This window comes from Chrysochloris asiatica, unplaced genomic scaffold (assembly GCF_000296735.1).
Source record: "Chrysochloris asiatica unplaced genomic scaffold, ChrAsi1.0 scaffold00135, whole genome shotgun sequence".
Lineage (NCBI taxonomy): Eukaryota > Metazoa > Chordata > Mammalia > Afrosoricida > Chrysochloridae > Chrysochloris > Chrysochloris asiatica.
Window position 1 is genome coordinate 589,125 of NW_006408653.1, and position 18,205 is coordinate 607,329.

Below are 18,205 nucleotides of genomic sequence, written 5' to 3' on the forward strand. Positions count from 1 at the left end.
ATTATTTCCCACTGATATCTAGGATATCAATATTTATGCATTTCATTTCAATTTTGATGACTTCTAATATTCCTAGAATAATGCTTTGCACATTGTACTTTCTGATTATTAACGGATATAGCAGCTGTTTCTTATCATTATGAATTAGACCACACCCCAGGGAAACTCCCCTTATATCGGACCAGGGTTATGACCTAAGTTAGGGTGTTGTATCCAACCCTAATCCTTAAACTGATTGGTTGAGCACGTCAGATCATATCATGGGGGATGATTATATCATCACATAAATGACAAACCACTGATAACGATGGCCCAGTCATGAGGGCACATATTTGCATTGGGCACAATTCAATTCGTGACAGTGACTCTGCTGATACCTGAAATACTGATAACAGATACTTTCCAGCATCACAGCAACACACAAGCCACCACATACAACAAGCTGACAGATGAGTGATGGTTTGATTATACGTCGTTGTTGTTTTAAGTACTATTGAGTCATTTCCACTCATAGAGACACTGTATTCGGTTTCAGAAGGATGGTTGGTGGTCTTGAACTGTGCCAACATTTTGGTAAGCAGTCCAGAGCTTATCCTACAGTGCCATACCAGGACTCATTGAAATTATAAATTAAAGGGTACCCAGAAAGCCCAGCCACCTTTTTAGATACATTTTTAACATTTTTGAGTCATGTTTAACTCATAATAACTCGGTGATGATATAGTTTTCTGAAAATTTTAGAGTCATAATGATTTTTTCTTTTCTTTGTCCTAGGAAAACACTTAATGCTTATGACCAATCAATCCAGTACAAATATTAAAGAAAATACCAGAAAGATTAGCCATTTGCTTCTGTTTACTTATTTCAGTATCCTAATCACACTGAGTAAATAGAAAGTTCTGTGCTAGTCATAAAAAACAAAACATACAAGACCTCTTCAGCACCAGTAGTGAAATAATACATTTTCCTTCCGTAGACTGGCTATTTTAGTTAGTGAAGCCCGAAACATCAAGATTTAACAAGTTTTAACTATAATGCATGAATGAAAGATCAAGGAACAAACCTGTTTTTGGGCCGACTTTACTTCCTGAAGAGTAAAGAGGTGAGAGTGTGCAGTGTTGTTGTTAAAGTATTCAATGGCGTGTCTCAGAACAGGTTTCAGTAGAGGGCTCTTGGTTGATATTGGTTGGAAACAGCCCAGGCAGTCAAACTCAGCTGTCATCACAGAGCCTTTAGTTTAACAAAGAATTGGCAAAAAGAACAAGTTAGATTCAAACCAATCTTTATTTCCCAGCATTCAGATATATTGCCTTTTACAAACAAGGCACTTTAGAAGTCCTTGATAAATAAACTTTCCAATAAATTCTAACATGCAATTAGGAAAAAAGAGAATGCACAACTGTTTCTCAGTCAGAGGGTTTAAAAAGCAAAGAAACAGCAAAGCAGTTGCTGTTGAGTCCATGTTGCTCATGGCCACCCTACATGAACAGAGTAAAACTGTGCTCCATTGGGTTTTCAAGGCTGTGATCTTTGGAAAGCAGATGATCAGGCCTTTCTTCTGAGGTGCCTCTGGTGGGTTTGAATGGCTAGCCTTTTGGTTAGTAGCTGAGCTCTTAACCATTTGCACCACCTACAGACTCCATCAGAGGTGAACTAACATATCATTCACACTTTGTTGTTAGTAGCCATCTAATTGCTTCTAACTCATGACAACCACCTGTGTGCAGAGTAGAAGTGCTTCATGGCATTTTCAGGATTGTGACTTTTAGGAAGTAGGTTGCCAGTCCTGTCGTCCAAGGCTCCTGAGAAAGCAGAAGGAATTGAGGTGCAGGGGCATGGGATGTGTGCATACAAGGATGTGCATTGTTGTTGTTGTTAGGTACCATTGAGTAGGTACTGACCCATAGCAACCTTATGCACAGCAGAATGAAACACTGCCTGATCCTGGGCCAACCTCACTACTATTGCCACACTTGAGTCCATCGATGCTGCCATTTGGCCAATCTATCTCGTTGGGGGATCTTCCCCTTTTCTCTGACCCTCCACCTTACTAAACATGATATTCTTCTCCAGTGACTGGTCCCTTCTGACAATATGTCCGAAATATGAGAGACGAAGTTTGGCCATCTTGGCCTCCAAGGAACATTCTGGCATGTGCATAGGAACCACATATTACTAGAACATGAGTACGGGGTGGGGGTTGGGGGTAATTGAGGCCTGAACAGCTGTACAGAGGATGCTCTGTTTTTTTATCCTGAACCTTACCCATTGGACTACTGGTTATTAACTATATTCCAAGTGTGATGGAATCTAATAGAAGCGATTGGGCCCCTCCTTAGAAAAATGCACGTGATGAGTTGAATTGCATCTCCAAAAATACATGTTGCAAATCCAAATATTTTGTAGTTTTAATCTCATTTAGGAATAAATTTTCTTTGTTCATATGTTGTTGTTAAGTGCCATTGAGTGGGTCCGGCCTCATATCAGCCCTATATAGGGTTTCTATGGAGCAGCTGGTGGGTTTGAACTGTTGACCTTGTGTGTTTGGTGTGTCTTAAGTCAATCTCTTTTGAGATATTAAAATCTAATCTACATGAATCTGTTTGTAAAAAGCAAGCAACTAAAAAGTGCAACTGGGAAGATATAGATGCGGTTCCACAAGGAGATCACCAAGGGACAAGGGACAAGGACTTTCCCCAGAGCTGACAGACTCCCCCTAGAGCTGGTGCTCTGATTTCACAAGTCTAACCTCCTAAATTATATTAAAAAAAAAAAGTTATTTGTTAAAGCCACCCACTTTTGGTGTTTCTATTGTTACTACTACTAATAATGGTAAAGCCACCACTAATTTGGTGTTTCTGAGTTACTAAAACACTGTACTTGTTGTTTTTGTTGTTGTTAAGTGCTGTTGAGTTGGTCTGACTTCATATTCCCATCTCCAAATGCTGCAACTATCATTGCTGCTGCCCACCAGTAGGGGGCGGGACCTGGCTTAGTTTGTTCTTTGTTTTTAAGTGCTGTTGAGTTGGTTTTGACTCATAGCAACCTTATAAAAGATTTCCAAGGAGCAGCTGATGGGTTTGAAGTTCTGACCTTGTGGTTCGAAGTTCAGTGCTCATCCTACAGTTCCACACTAGAAGTCCAAAAAGAACAAAACAAGAAATGGTTAATGTTCCCCCAAGGCAGATCTTGGTTACCTGGAGTAATCTGGCAGGTCTGGGTAGTAAGGATGAATTTTTTATTCTCTTTCTTCACTGTTGCTGTGCATTCTCCTGTGGCCTAGAGGAAAGAGAGAGAGAGATAATTTATGTTCATCTTCTAGGTGAAGGAGTTCATCTAGACCCAACATTCAGTTTCGTCGAGTGGGTCAAATTCATTGTGGCCCTATATAGGATTTCCGAGGAGTGGATGGTGGGTTTGAACCACTGACTTTGTGGTTCACAGTCCAGTGCTTTTCCTACAGCACCACAGCTATCCTTTTAAACATGTGAAGATTTTTCTAATAAAGTTTTGAGACATAAGAATGACTGTGTTGGTAATCTAACAATTATTGTTGTAAGTCATTGATATTCATGAAATGTTGAAGGAAAGGCAGCATGAATTAAATTTGAGTATTTCAAGCTCTCGAGATATTTCTTTGTCAGCAAAGAATATACACTGTCTCAGAACCAGCCTGCTAAATTGTCCTGATTTACCTTTCAATTTCAGTGCATTAGGAATATTCAAACAGATAAACTTCTAATAAATTTTAGTTTGTTAGAAAGAGCAGAGACCTTGGAGTTGAACTAAATGCTATCCAGTCTCAGTTCTGCCACTTGCTGTTAGACTCCTTAAGTCCCTTTGCTTCTGTGACTCCCCATTTCTCACCTGTAGGAGAAATGCCACATCTACCTCATAGGATTGTCATAGGTAGGGGGCGGACTGCAACTCATGGTAAGCCCATGTGTGTCAGAGTAGAACTGTTCTCCATAGGGTTGATGTTTCAGAAGCAGACCAACAGGAATTTGTTCCAAGGCATCTTTTGGTGGACTCCAGCCTTCATTCTTTTGGTGAGTAGTTGAGTCCATAAATCATTTGCAACAGCCAGGGACTCCCAAGAATTGGTAGCTGTTTAATTATTATCATTGGACATTGATTTTGTCTTGTCTTATCATTCTCCAGGAAATATTCTCCTAAATGGCAGAGACTCTCCTAGTCAGCAGAGAGTCCTGAGAGGGAGACAGTTCAGGACATAGCAGTTGATTTCCCCCACCTTCCAGATGAGAGCAGTGAGGAGCCTGGCCTATGTGACCTGCTTGGTCATTAGAGTTCCCTTTGCATGGGAGTAGGGTCCTTGGGAGGTGCAAACAGTTAAACACTCATTTACTAACCAAAACGATGGCATTCAAACCCACCGGAGATACCCTGTCATCTGCTTCTGAAAAGTCACAAGCTTGTTCTACTACAAATTGACTTGACAGTAATTGACTTGATTTTGGGACGGCTTATTACTCCATGTTTAACTGATACCTCTCCATCCTTTCTGTCTATGTAAGAACATAGATATCCAGCATTTGACTTCTCTACAATGAATTTGAGTGTTTATGTGTATCCCTCACAAGCAGGCTTCAGAACATGATTCATTCCCTGCACAGTACAGACATCTGGCAGGCTGGAAGGCCAACGCTGAAGGGGTGGGAACTGTCCCTCAAGAAACTTACGGCTTCTGCAGCATCTTTGTAGTCACAGTCCTGCCAGATTTTGCCACTGTCAACAGGACAGTCACCCTCCTTGACTTCATATTTGAAGGAATAAGATGTGCCAGAGGCATCCTGAAAAAACAAACAACCAAATATATCTTTGTTTATCCAACTGACCCAAAAGAATGTAATTGAAGTGGTATCTGGTGTTGCTATAAGTATTTGATCTTGAATTGATTCAATGATGTCAGGCCAAGGGTTCAATAAAAGTATTGAAAGTTGTATTTGCTTGGAAAAACATTCTCAATATTTTGTTAAATAGAGTTTTTAAAGGTTACAATTTAGTAGCCACAGTATTAACCCACTTTTTAAAAAAAGCCAATTTCTAGATACATATACTACCTAAATCAATATGCAGCAATCTATGAGATGTTTGTCTCTGGGTAGTCGGATTACAGCGGACTTTCCCTTTCTTCTTTAAACAAATCTTCTTATGTTGTCGTTTAAACACACATATATTCCTTTCCATGCTTATTTGAAATGTATTTGTTATTCAAATATATATTACTTTCACAATTATTAAACAAAATTACAAGAGTTACTTTTTCATGCTGAGAAAAAGAAAGTCAACTTTTCTCTGAATGATGGGCTTAATGAAAGGATTGCAATAAAATTATTTGCTTTGTTTCTTATTTTATTTTTTCCTTGGAGGTCATGAAATAATAACTATATGTTTTAAAGTGCTATTGTCCTAATTTCAGATGTAAAGTCCTGCCTGACATATCTGCAGCCACAAGGAACCTGAGAGGCCAGGATGTCCAGTCTCTCCTTTTGCTGATGAGAGAAAGGAGGTCCCAGGAGCAGGCAGGATGGCTCAGGAGTGCCAGCCCCAGCTCCCTGGGTTCCTGACTCCCAGGGCTGCACTCTCTCTGAGTCACACTGTTTGAATCTGGGAGATAACAGAGTAAAACAAGACAGTCTCTGAGGTTCCTTCCAGGTCTCAGATTTTGAATCTTTCAGTGTATAAAACAATAGGAGAAGTGGCCTGGACTGTGCCCACAGGGAGAAGTAAGGATAAAGAAGAGATTACATGGACATTTTAGAGAAAAACATCACATTTGCCACAAAAATCAATAGCTGAAGACAAAATTAACAAACTGTCATATAAGAGCCCCCAAAGGCTAGAGAATCGTGTTAGTCTCATCTAGGATTTATGAATTTAGCTTTCCTCACCTGAATACACTAGACTGTGAAACAAAATGGAAACATTTTACTTTCAGGAAAAAATTAATAAACAAAACACATCCACTGTGCCTTCTTTTTGTCCTCTAGTTGTGAAAAGGTTGGATCCCCTCCCCTCCATCTATCCCCATCCTTATTCCCCACACTGAGTAACCACTGAGAAACAAGCTTTACTATTCCAGACACATAACCCTTTACCATGAAATTCATTCAAACACTTAAAGATTTGTATTTCTTTGACCTCACATCCTGCCAGGATAATTGCATGTGCATCATTACAGTGCTAAGAAAATGCTAAAAATGAACTAAATCATTATTGTTAAATTTGATGCCTTCAACTGTGAAATGTCTTTTCTGAGACCTCTTAGATCCTCAGGAGCCTCTCCCCACCGGAGGGTGGAAGCCTTTGGTTATATCTTAGATCAAGTGCAGGGACTCAGTTACTCTTCTGGCTGCAGCCTGAGTTCCTGGATCTCCCTTTCTGCTTGTTAAAACTGTCAAGTCAGTTTCGACTCATAGCCACACTATATAGGGTTTCCAACTGAGTCCTGATGTGGCTCTGGACTGCAAAGTTGATTTGAACAGCACTCAATGGTTCAAACTCACCAGCCACTCTTAGAAACCCTATACAGGGTCACTGTGTGTTGGAACCAACTGCAGGGCACTTAACAATAGGGTTCCCAAGGAGTGTTGTTGGGTTTGAATCACCGACCTTGTGGTTGGCAGTCCAGTGCTTAGCCTGCAGCTCCACACCAGGACTCTCTTTTATTCCATTTACCTTTGTTTCATTTCACCTGATCATCCAAGATGTAAGCTTCTACCTTTGATTTTTAGGTGTTGGGGGTAAGGGAGTAAAGGAAGGCAAAGATCTGGACTCCATGGGACAGCACAATCCCAAATAACTTCAAAGTCAAACACAGCTCACTCACCATCATGGTGACCTTGGTTATGCGGGACAATATAAACTGGTTGTCACTTTGGTTTTTGTTGTAGTTCGTCAGAGCAGTATCCACAGCGTTAAAAACTTCTTCATTGTTGCAGTCAATTTCCTGTGAGAAGGATTCCTGTGTCAAACTTAGGAGCAGCCTGGAACAGAGGAAAAGGATGGTGATTAGTTTCATGGTGTAACTGTCTTCCCTCTGTTTGTAAAGGATACTTAGAGTTGTCTCAAATGCCTTCTTGAGCCCTCTTCTCTCTCTGCCTCCTCACTCTGGAGATCTGCCACACACTTTTTGCCCTATTTTAAAGGGACAAATGAAACTGCTGGGTTAGCCAAACAAATTTCAGGCTGGAAAATTACAACACTGGGGTGTATGACCCACTTGTTTACATTCTAAAAGTACAGCAGGGGAGTATAAGCCCCTTTCCACGTGATTGCACAGTGTGCGTTACTGAGCAGACCAGATCAATATAAGGAAGAAGGAAAAATCACCCATCAACTCATGACTTTAGGAGTTTCCCAAAGCAATATAAAAAAGATCACTGCATGTAACAACAATGCAACAAGGTGCTGGTAAATACCTTTCGCACAGAATTTCCTTGCAGAAGGTTTGCATGGAAACAGGTGTGTATCAATCCTACTGCCTGGGGAAGCCTATGTACAGAGGCACCAAGTGAGTGCTCGGAGCCCCACACTAAGACAATGCTGTGACTTAAAATAAAATATGGGCATCCTGTCTGGTGTCTGGACCATCCAGCCGCTTTCTGCTTGTCTGTGTTCATTCTGTAAAGGAAAAGACTCCGCAGAGTAAAGAAGGCAGAGAAGACGCACAGATGGGCCGTGGGAAGCATGGCAGTCCTTGCCTTTGCTTGTTGTTTACGTTTAAGTGCCCATGGAATCCTTGTGTGGTGTTGTAGGATAAGCACTGGACCGCAAGGTCAGTTTGAACCAAAAAGCTGGAGGCTCAAACCCATCAGCCACTCCTTGGAAACCCTATACAGAATTGCTATGAGTTAGAACCAGTTCAATGGCATTTAACAACAAAAACTCAAGTTTAGAAAGTTTATCCATAGACCTCCTCTTCCTGGGTGGTCTACTTATATCCAAAAGGTTGCTTAGACCTAGTTAGGGAGCTAGCCACATGCACCTGTTGTTGTTAAGTGGTGTCAAGGTGGTTCCAACTCAGGGTTTCTGAAGAGTGACTAGTGAGTTTGAACCATCGGTGTTGCGATTCAAACGGACCTTTCTGTCCAGTGCTTATTCCTACAGTACCACAGTAGGACTCTCACTTGGGTTGTTGTTGTTAAGTGTCATTGAATTAGTCTGAATCATAGTGACCCTATATAGGGTTTCTGAGGAGCAGCTGGTGGGTTTGAATTGCCTCACTTGAGGTTGAAATTGACTTTGCAGTCCACTTGGGTTAGTCCTGTGTAAATGTTTGTCTTCAATTCAAAATACCAAAAAAGATAATTAACTTCTTTCTTGTTGTAGGTAGGATTTCTAGCTTGGCAATTCAGTCTCCTGAAAGCTTGCAGAAGAGTGGCAGCAACATGAGCTTGGCAGTGAATCCAATCTGGATTTCATTCTACCTCTGCTTCTTAGTTGTTATATTGTTACAGCAGTTTTAGATTCGTGGTCAAAGAAACCAAGGCCACTCGGAGAGGAGAAGCAGAGTTTCGGATTTTATTAAGCTGGCTGACTCAGAGGAGATAATTTCTCCAGATTCTGAGCTCCCAATAGAGGGCAACACGGGCCTATATGGGGTCAGAGTCCAGGGAGGGGCCAGGCTGCATACCTTTTTGAGGGCAGGGGGAAAACCAGGGGGATTGGTCCCATTTGGTGACCTGATTAGCATTTTAGCTTGCCTCCTGGGCTGGAGAGGGCAGTGAACTTTTCCTGTTTAATACAACTGTCAACTTTTAAAGTCTCAATTTTCTCCCTTGTAAAAATGTGGAAAATAGTATCTTTATTAATATTTGTTGTTGTTACTTTTTATTAGTACATGAGGCAATATACATACAGGGCCTTGTAATTAGTTTTTACAAATTATGCCTGCAACTAGAGTGAGAGGAATCCTGGTGTGGCACTGTAGGATAAGTACTGGACTGCAAGGTCTGTTTGAACCTCAAGGTCAGCAGCTCAAACCCACCAGCTGCTCCTCGGAAACCCTATACATGTTTGCTATGAATCAGAACCTTGGTCTTTCTGGCAGGCGTATGGATATTAATTTATCACATAGAGTACAGTATAGCAAGAAGATGGCTTTATATATATATATAAGCTTTTATTGTGAATTGAGTGATAGTTTGCATGGGAGAATATTGGTTTTGCACTCAACCTATCATATTTTGTTCCATTGCAATGATTACAGTACCCTCTATGCATCATCGGTTAACAGTATTTGCTTCTATACCCTCTGGGTGTTTTTTTTTTGTTTTTTTTAATGTACACAGAAACACGTAGGAATGTATAATCATTTAAATGACCAAAGATCACATTCTGCAAACCAGCCTTGTGACTGCCAGCACACAGCCTTTCTCTTTCCATGAGTTAGAGTCTTCAGCTGCTCTATCTCTCCATGCCATCATTTCTGCCTCCATCTCTGGTGTTGCTTTTTCTTTGGTTAGGGTCCCAAGTTCCGCTCATGCTCTTCTCTCTAGATGGTCCTAGGGTCTTCTGTTCCTGGAATGTAAGATTAACTATTCCTCCGTTTTGCTATACAACTTCAACCTTTACAGTTGTGACCATCGTAATTAGTCATGATAATAATTGCTTACTATTATTTGTGAGAAATAGCTATTTGAGTGGTCCATCTTCAGAATCAAGGATATCTTGGGGGTAGCAGGTTGGCATGACAAAAGGGAACTATGAGAAGAGGAAGAGACTAGTTTGACCTACCACACTCTTTAAAATAAGAATACACCAACCAAGGAAGTAGGGGAAGTTCATGGGTAGAGGGTGAAACTAATTTTAAATGAGAATGCTCCTTGTAGGGACTAGTAGGCACCATTCAGGAAAGATTGTAAAGTCCAAAGTACCCAGTAAAGGGGAAATGGAGGAGGGGCTTTTAACGAGCTAGGTTAATAAAACTCTTTGTCAAATGGTCATGCAACTGTGTCTTCCAGGCTAGGTGGCTGATTTTGCAAAATCGAATAAAGAAACCCTCACTTTCTAAAAATGAGTACAGATTGGATTACTTGAACATTTGTCAATATAGACAACATTTCTCACAAATTTGGGGGCTCTGGTAGTGTAGTGGTTATGAATTAGGCTGCAAATCTTATGGTTAGCAGTTTGAAACTACCAGCTGTTCATGGGAGAAAGATGAGGCTTTCTGCTCCCGTAAAGATTTATAGCCTCGGAAACCCTGTATAGGGTCACTATGAGTTGGAACTGACTCCACGGCACATAACCACCACCACCATTGAATCAAATGAATCCTATCCCATCTCCTTTCACCAGACCCATCTAGACAAGATGAAAACTATACAGTGGGAATTCTACCTTTACCCACACACTCAGAAACTAAACTCCCTCTTGAAAACTTGTAAGCCAGCCACTTCATATCTTTATACACTCCTCCCCTCATTTTAGGTAGCCAGTATCCAAGTTGCCCATCCCTATATCCCTGTGCACAGAAGATATAGGTTTGATCCTTGATGTGAAGACTCCTTCACTCTCGGTTGGTATTTTGAGCTACTATATCCATAAGTATAGGTCAAGTTGATAAAATTGTAGCAATTTACACTTGCTTCTTTATCAAATTTCTTAATCTTCCTCTAGTTGTGTCTGATCATCAAGCCATCGAAGCTAGATCAAATGAGTACTATCTCCAAGTTTGGGCGCTCTTGTGCATCTCCCCTCACTGCATTTCAGCTGAATGCTTCACTCTTAGTTCTAGCCCGCCATGAGCTCAGGACTTTCCACATCTCCCCAAACCTTAGACCAAATAGCCCTTCCACTTATCTCTCTCATCTTAAAGTCAACAGGAGTTTTTGGAATGTGGTAGAACTCAGCCCTGCTGAGTTGCTTATTCAACCTGTATGCTGAGCAAATAATCTGAAAAGCTGGATTATAGGAAGAAAAATGTGGCATCAGGATTGGAGGAAGACTCATTAACAACCTGCGATATGCAGATGATAAAACCTTGCTTGCTGAAAGTGAAGAGGACTTAAAATATTTACTGATGAAGATCAAAGAGCACAGCCTTAGGTATGGATTACATCTCAATGTCAAGAAAACAGAAATCTTCACCAATGGACCAATAAACAACATTTTATCAATGGAGAAAATATTGAAGTTGTCAAGGACTTTATTCTTCTTGGATCAACTATCAACACTCATAGAAGCAGCAGTCAAGAAATCAAATGACATATTGCATAAAGCAAATCTGTTGCACAAGACATTTTTAAAGTGTTGAAGGGCAAAGATGTCAGCCTTGGGTCAGACTAAGGTGCATCTTACCCAATCCATGGTATTTTCAATAACCTCATATGCATGTGAAAGCTGGACAGTAAATAAGGAAGACCAGAGAAGAATTAATGTTTTTGAGTTACGGTATTGGGGGAGAATATTGAAAGTGCCATGGGCTGCCAAAAGGACCAACAGATCTGTGTTGGGAGAAATGCAGCCAGAGTGCTCCTTGGAGGTCAGGATGGCCAAATTTTGTAGCTCATACTTCGGACATATTGTCAGGAGGGACCAGTCACTGGAGAAGGAAATCATGTTTGGTAAGGTGGCGGGTCAGATAAAAAGAGGAAGACCCCCAACAAGAGGGATTGGCCAAGTGGCAGCATCAATGGACTCAAGCATGACAACAATAGTGAGGTTGGCCCAGGATTGGGCAGTGTTTTGTTCTGCTGTGCATAAGGTCACTATGAGTCGATACTGACTCAGTGGCACCTAACAACAACAAACTCATTCAACAAACTATGCCTTAATCCCTGTATCCCAGCATCCTACTGTTCCAAGGTTGAGCATACACCACTATTTACCTCTGTTGCCCATTCAAACCTACCAAAGTGTTTCCCTATCTGCTTTATTCTTCCACCCCCTTCCCCTTTTTGTGTATTGTCCTCCTTTTCCTTTTATACTGCCCTCCCCAACGTCTGGTAGCATAGTGGTTACTAATCAGGCTGCAAGCCACAAGGTCAGCAGTTCGAAACTACCAGCGGTTCCACGGGAGAAAGATGAGGCAGTCTGCTCCCGTAAAGATTTACAGCCTCGGAAACCTTGTGTAGGGTCGCTATGAATCGGAACCGACTCCACGGCACTTAACAACAACAACAACCCCGACGTCTGAGCCCTGATGTGACTATCCCCTAACCTGTGTTCTACTGTCCCGTCATTGTCACCCCCGGTAGCCTACAAAAAAAAATTTTTTTTTTCTCTTAGTCTGGATATCTTTTCATAAGCGTTTACAATAATGGTCTCTTGCAATGTTTGTCCTTTTGTGACTAATTTCACTCAGCATAATGTCCTCAAGGCTCATCCATGTTATGTAGTAGTTTGTAGCTTCATTGTTATTTTTAAGGTAGCACAGTATACTATTGTGCATATGTACCAAAATTTATGCATTCTTCCATTCATGACACTAGGCTGTCTCCATCTTTTTGCTATTGTGAATAGTGCTGCTATGAACGTTGGTGTGCATATATTTACTCATGTTGTGGCTCATATTTCTTATGGGTAAATACCAAGTAGAGGAATTGCTGGATCATAAGGTATTTCCATTTCCAACTCTCTGAGGAAGCGCCATACTGTTTTCCAGAGTAGTTGGACCATTTTGCATTCTCACCAGCAATGTAGGAGGGTCCCTGTCTCTCCACATCCTCGCCAACATTTATCGTCCTCTGCCTTTTTGTACTTTGATGTTATTGCTGGTGTGAGATGATATCTCATTGTTGTTTTGATTTGCATCTCTCTATAATGGTGTACTGATGTGGCACTGGGGGTTAATGCACCAGACTGCAAAGCCATTTGAACTGTAAGGTCGGCAGTTCACGCTCACCAGCTGCTCCTCAGAAACCCTATACAGGGTCACTATGAGTCGGAACCGACTCAACGGCACTTCGTAACAACAACAATGGCCAAGTGGTAAGGTGTCGGTCTCGTAAACCAAAAATTGTGTGTTTATACACTGTCTGTGCTAGGATTTGAGGGTAGGAGTTAGGTCGTGGAGCTGTGGTGATTTCACGTGTCTTATCCGTTCCCCTCCACGTTGTGGTTTTTGGAGTTCTGGTGTGGCACTGTGGGTTAATGCGCCAGACTGCAACAACAACTTAGTAATTCTGCACAAGGCAATACAATAATGTTGTTATTAAGTGCCATCGAGTAATTTCCAACTCATAGTGATCCTGTTTAGGGTTTCCAAGGAGCTGCTAGTGGGTTTGAACTTCTGACTTTATAGTTCGCAGTCCTGTGCTGATCCTACAGTGCCACACCAGGAGTTCAAGACAATAATAGCTACAACAAATATCACACCCATTGACTTTTCCTGCCCACTACAGTCTTCTATAGTGTATCATTATTTAAACCTATTCACATAATTTATTATTAGCATGGAAGCATTTATAGGAATAATATTTAAAGACAAAAAGCAGTCATGATTTAAGTGAAATTAAAAAAAAAATTGAAATGAGTTCACATTCTGTCTTTATAGCACAATTCCCTTTTTGGAATATACAAAAATACAGATATTAGAAGAACATATTTTTGAAAAATTATAACTGAACTTTCAATGATTATTTGGCTGATCAGACTTCAGTGATTTTTTTCTTTGTTTTTAAAAAAATATTTCTTCACATTTTCCTCTCTTTTCTAAACTTTCCACACTAAACATTACATTTTGTAATAAAATGTACTCGTCTTTCAGTGGTATGTTGCTGTGAAGATGGAAACAATGCCACCAGTATTTCAAGTACCAGAAGGTGGGCATACTACAGCACAGCTTCCAGTTTAAGACAGGCCAGAATAATGGACCCAATAACCTACTTCTGGAAAAAAAAAAAAAAAAATGGCCAGTGAAAACTTTATGAATGAATAGTAGTGGTACACTATCTGATTATAGTGCCAGAAGATGAGCCCCTCTGGTAGGAAAACACTTAAAATACAACTGGAGAACAGACTCTTCCACATAGAATTGACCTTAATGACATGCATAGAGAAAAGCTTCCAGGACTTTCATTTGCTGATGCGGCATGACTCAAAATAAGAAGAAACAGCTGCAAATATCCATTAGTAGTCATAACATAGATGGTACTAAATATGACTCTAGGAAAATTGGAAGTCATCAAAAACTAAGTGGAATGCATAAAGATTAATATCCTAGGCATTTGAAATGGGCTGGTACTGGCCATTTTGAATCAGATAATGGTATGGTCTACTATGCTGGGAATGACAAATTGAAGAAGAATGGCAGAATTCAATGTCAAAAAGAACACTTCAATATCTATTCTGATGTACAATGCTGTCAATGATAGAACATTCATACACCATAAGGAAGACTAGTTAATATGACAATTATTCAAATTTATGCACCAACTATGAATGCCAAAGATGAAGATATTGAAAATTTTTTACCAACTTCTGTACTGTGAAATTGATAAGACATGAAATAAATGCATTGATAATTATTGGTGATATCAAAAGTTCATGAATGGTTATCTAAGGTGGCCACCTAAAGTGGTCTCTTTATGCATGGGAAAAAGAAGAGTGATAAGAATTGAAGGTGCTTGGAATCAACTTGTCCAATGGACTACCAGATCATGTCAACACCAGTCTCCATGACCCTGAAGCCAGGAGAACAAGATCGTGCCCAGCTACCACTACCAATTGCTCTGAATGGAATTACATTAGAAGGTCCTGGATATAGTGGCATTATGTGTGAAACAAAACTCAAATTTATTAAAATAAATTAAAAAATAAAAGACCAGCCTTACTGGTCAGAAAGAGTATGGAGGAAGTTGAGACTGGGCCCTTGACCTCGGTCTGGATAGAAACACACCCTCTTTCAGAAGTAGATAGGTATATAGGGGGAATAATTTCAGCCAAGCCATAGTAAAGTGTTAGTAAAATATGCTCACTATGAAAGATGGAGTGGTCAAACATTCAAAATCAAAGGGGCAACATGTACCTGAGGACAATGACGAGAAGGGATGAGAAGGTGGGTGGAAGGGAAATAGAAGTCACAGAGAGGAAGCAGATGACTGTTGTCCCATGGAGGGGATGGCAATCATTGAGATGAGACAAAGTATTTTATTTGTTGGATGTAAAAATGATGGTCTTGTCTGTAAACCTTCACTCAATTCACAATAAATGCTAAAAATAAAAGAAGAAGAAGGATCAATGGTTGGAAAATATGGACTTGGTGATAAAAACGATGCCAGAGATTGCATAATAGAATTTGCAAGACCATTGCCCTATTCATTGAGAATACCTTTTCAACAATATGAATGACAACTATACATGTGGAATACACAGGAATCAAATCAGCTATATTTCTGGAAAAAGATGATAAAGAAATTCAATATTATCAGTCAGAACAAGGCCAGGAGCCAACTGCAGAACAGACCATCAAATGCTCATATACATATTCAAGTTGAAGCTGAAGAAAATTAAAACAAATTTATGAGAACCAATGTACAACCGTAAGTATACTCACCTAAATTTAGAGATTTTCTGAAGAACGTATTGAACAATAATGACAGAACACAAGCTGAGTCGTGGAATGGCATCAAAGACATCTACATGAAGAATGCAAAAGGTCATTAAAAGGACAGGAAAGAAAGAAAAGAACAAAATGAATGTCACAAGAGATTTTGGAATTTGCTCTTGAATGTAGAGTAACTAAAAAGAATAGAAGAAATGGTGAAAATAAAAGAGCTGAGCAGAAGATTTCAAGGGCAGCTTGAGAAGACAAAGTAAAATATTAAAACGCATTGTGAAAAGACCTGGAGTTAGAAAGTCAAAAGGAAAGAACATGCTCATCATTTCTCAAGCTAAAAGAGCTGGCAAAAAAAATTCAAGTCTTGAGTTGCAATTTTGAAGGATGTCATGGGTAAAACTGATCAAGAAAGACTCATTAACAACCTGCGAAATGGAGGACTTCTGGCAAGATTGCAGATTAGGGAGAGACACTACAAGGACTCCCTACAACAAAGATTCAAGAGACGAAATAAAATAGACACTGATGAAAATTCTGACCCTTTGAGCTTCAGAAAAAAATTTAGAACAGTAGATGGAGTGCTTGCTGGGAGAAGAGGCTGAGCAGGGATGATGAGAGAGGGAGAATGACTGGTGAACATCTGGTCAGATGTGCCTCCATTATATTGTGAGCAGCTTTGGCATGGTGGAGCACTTTGAACAGATGCTGGAAAGGTGTGATTTCTTCTTTGCCCCATGCTCCCCTGGTGACTAAAAGTGTGGCCAACTCCCAGTCTCATCCAACCCCCAGACCAGACCCTGGTCTCTGGGAGTTCAGAGCCATGTGATTGGGAGCAACACCAATGTGAGTTGTGGGTCAGCTGAGCTACTTTGGTGTTCTGCTTTGGTGTCTGAATTCAGATGGGCTCAGCAGCAGACTTATACAACCCACAGAGCTACCAAACCAGCATTAAAATAATCACTTTGGCCTAGTTTTCCTGTGGTCCTAACATACACAGAAACCAGCTCCATCATGGACCCCCATGATCTACTTCTAGATTCAGAGTCCAGAGCATAGGTTACACCAAAGCCTATAGGAACTCCATCTAGGACCACCAACTCTGCTGTTACATCCCTCCACAACCACTTCATGAGCTCCTGGAATTGCATGAGTCTTTCAGAGATTTCTCTGTTCTGGATTCAACAACAGCACTGTTTGTTTTTACAAATACAAGAACCTCATGATGCCTTTGAGATAATAGATAATTTTAGCTTACACAAAGAAACAAGAGAGGATGGCTCAAGCAAATAACCAAGATCCAGAACCAGAAAACATTACTGAAGAAGAACAGGTAAGATCAATAGAAAAATCATGAAAGCAAGGAGAACACAATATAAGCTTTAGAAAAATTCAGGAAGACAGTCTAAGAACAAATAGCCAAAAAAAAAAAAAAAATGCAAATTTTGAAACAATACAAAACCTACAGTTAGAAATACAGAAGATTGATACTTTGATCACAGAAATGGACAATAGACTGAAAAGGCAAAAGGGTAGATGCAATGAAAAGGAAGCCTGAATTAGAGAGCTTGAAGATAAATCGCTCAATATTGGTATGCTAGAATAACAATCAGAAAAAAGAATGAAAAAAATCCAAAGAAAATTTAAGAGTTATGTGACACACAATGAAAAGGAAAAATTTACGCATGATGAGAATGCCTGAAAAGGACGAGACAAGCACAGAGAAAATTATCAGAGTTGTTGGAAGAAAATGTCCTTAGTTCATGAAAGATGATAGGATAAGGATACAAGAAGCTGAATTAACTCCAAGCAGGCTAGACCCCAAAAGAAAATCACCACGACCTATCAGAATCAAACTTAGCAAATTCAAAGACAAAGGAAGAATCCTGAGAGCAGCTCAGGAAAAAGGAAACTTTATCTACAAAGGAGAAGTGATAAGACTAAGCTCTGATTTCTCAGCAGAAGCCATGCAGGCAAGAGAGTAATGGGATGACATATACAAAACTCTGAAAGAAAAAATTGCCAACCAAGAATCATTTAGCCAGCAAAGCTGTCCCTCAAATATGACGGCCAAATTACAACATTTCCTGAAAAACAGAAATTAAAGGAATCTGTAAGCACTAGAGCAATGTTCCCCACCCCCACCACCCCCCAAAAATCCTAAAGGATCTTTTGTAGACTGGAAGCCCATAGTAGCAGACAAAAAGCTAAGATTACCATACATGACAACACCACCCAGAACTCAATCCAAATAAGAAATAAAGTAAAACAAACCTTTGTTTTTGTTAGGTGCCATTGAGTCGGTGTTGACCCATAGTGACCTTATGCACAGCAGAACGAAACACTGCCCAATCCTCGGCCAACCTCACTATTTTTGTCCTGCTTGAGACCATCGATGCTGCCACTTGGCCAATCCATCTCGTTGGGGGTCTTCCTCTTTGTCTCTGACCCTCCGCCTTACCAAACATGATATCCTTCTTCAGTGACTGCTCCCTCCTGACAATATGTCCGAAGTATGAGAGACGAAGTTTGGCCATCCTGGCCTCCAAGAGATATCAATGTATAATGAAGTCAACTACAAAGCAAAAAGAGGTTATAGTATCTATACAGAAAACACACAGAAAGATGACAGTCAATTCATTGTTATTGTTGTTGTTAGGTGCCATCGAGTCGGAACCAACT

At 40.3% G+C, this 18,205-nt stretch overlaps 1 protein-coding gene across 1 annotated transcript in view; it reads right to left on the reverse strand.

Moving 5' to 3' along the window:
• The window catches only part of LOC102839368 (kininogen-1-like), a 33,741-nt gene extending 26,699 nt beyond the window's left edge, over positions 1–7,042 (reverse strand). Inside the window, exons 1-4 of the mRNA XM_006869827.1 lie at positions 6,851–7,042; positions 4,701–4,811; positions 3,198–3,279; positions 1,064–1,230 (exon numbers count right to left, since the gene is read on the reverse strand). Of these exons, the coding sequence (XP_006869889.1) occupies positions 1,064–1,230; positions 3,198–3,279; positions 4,701–4,811; positions 6,851–7,042 (552 nt within the window). The remainder of the gene's footprint in view (positions 1–1,063; positions 1,231–3,197; positions 3,280–4,700; positions 4,812–6,850) is intronic.
• Positions 7,043–18,205: the final 11,163 nt, after the last annotated feature.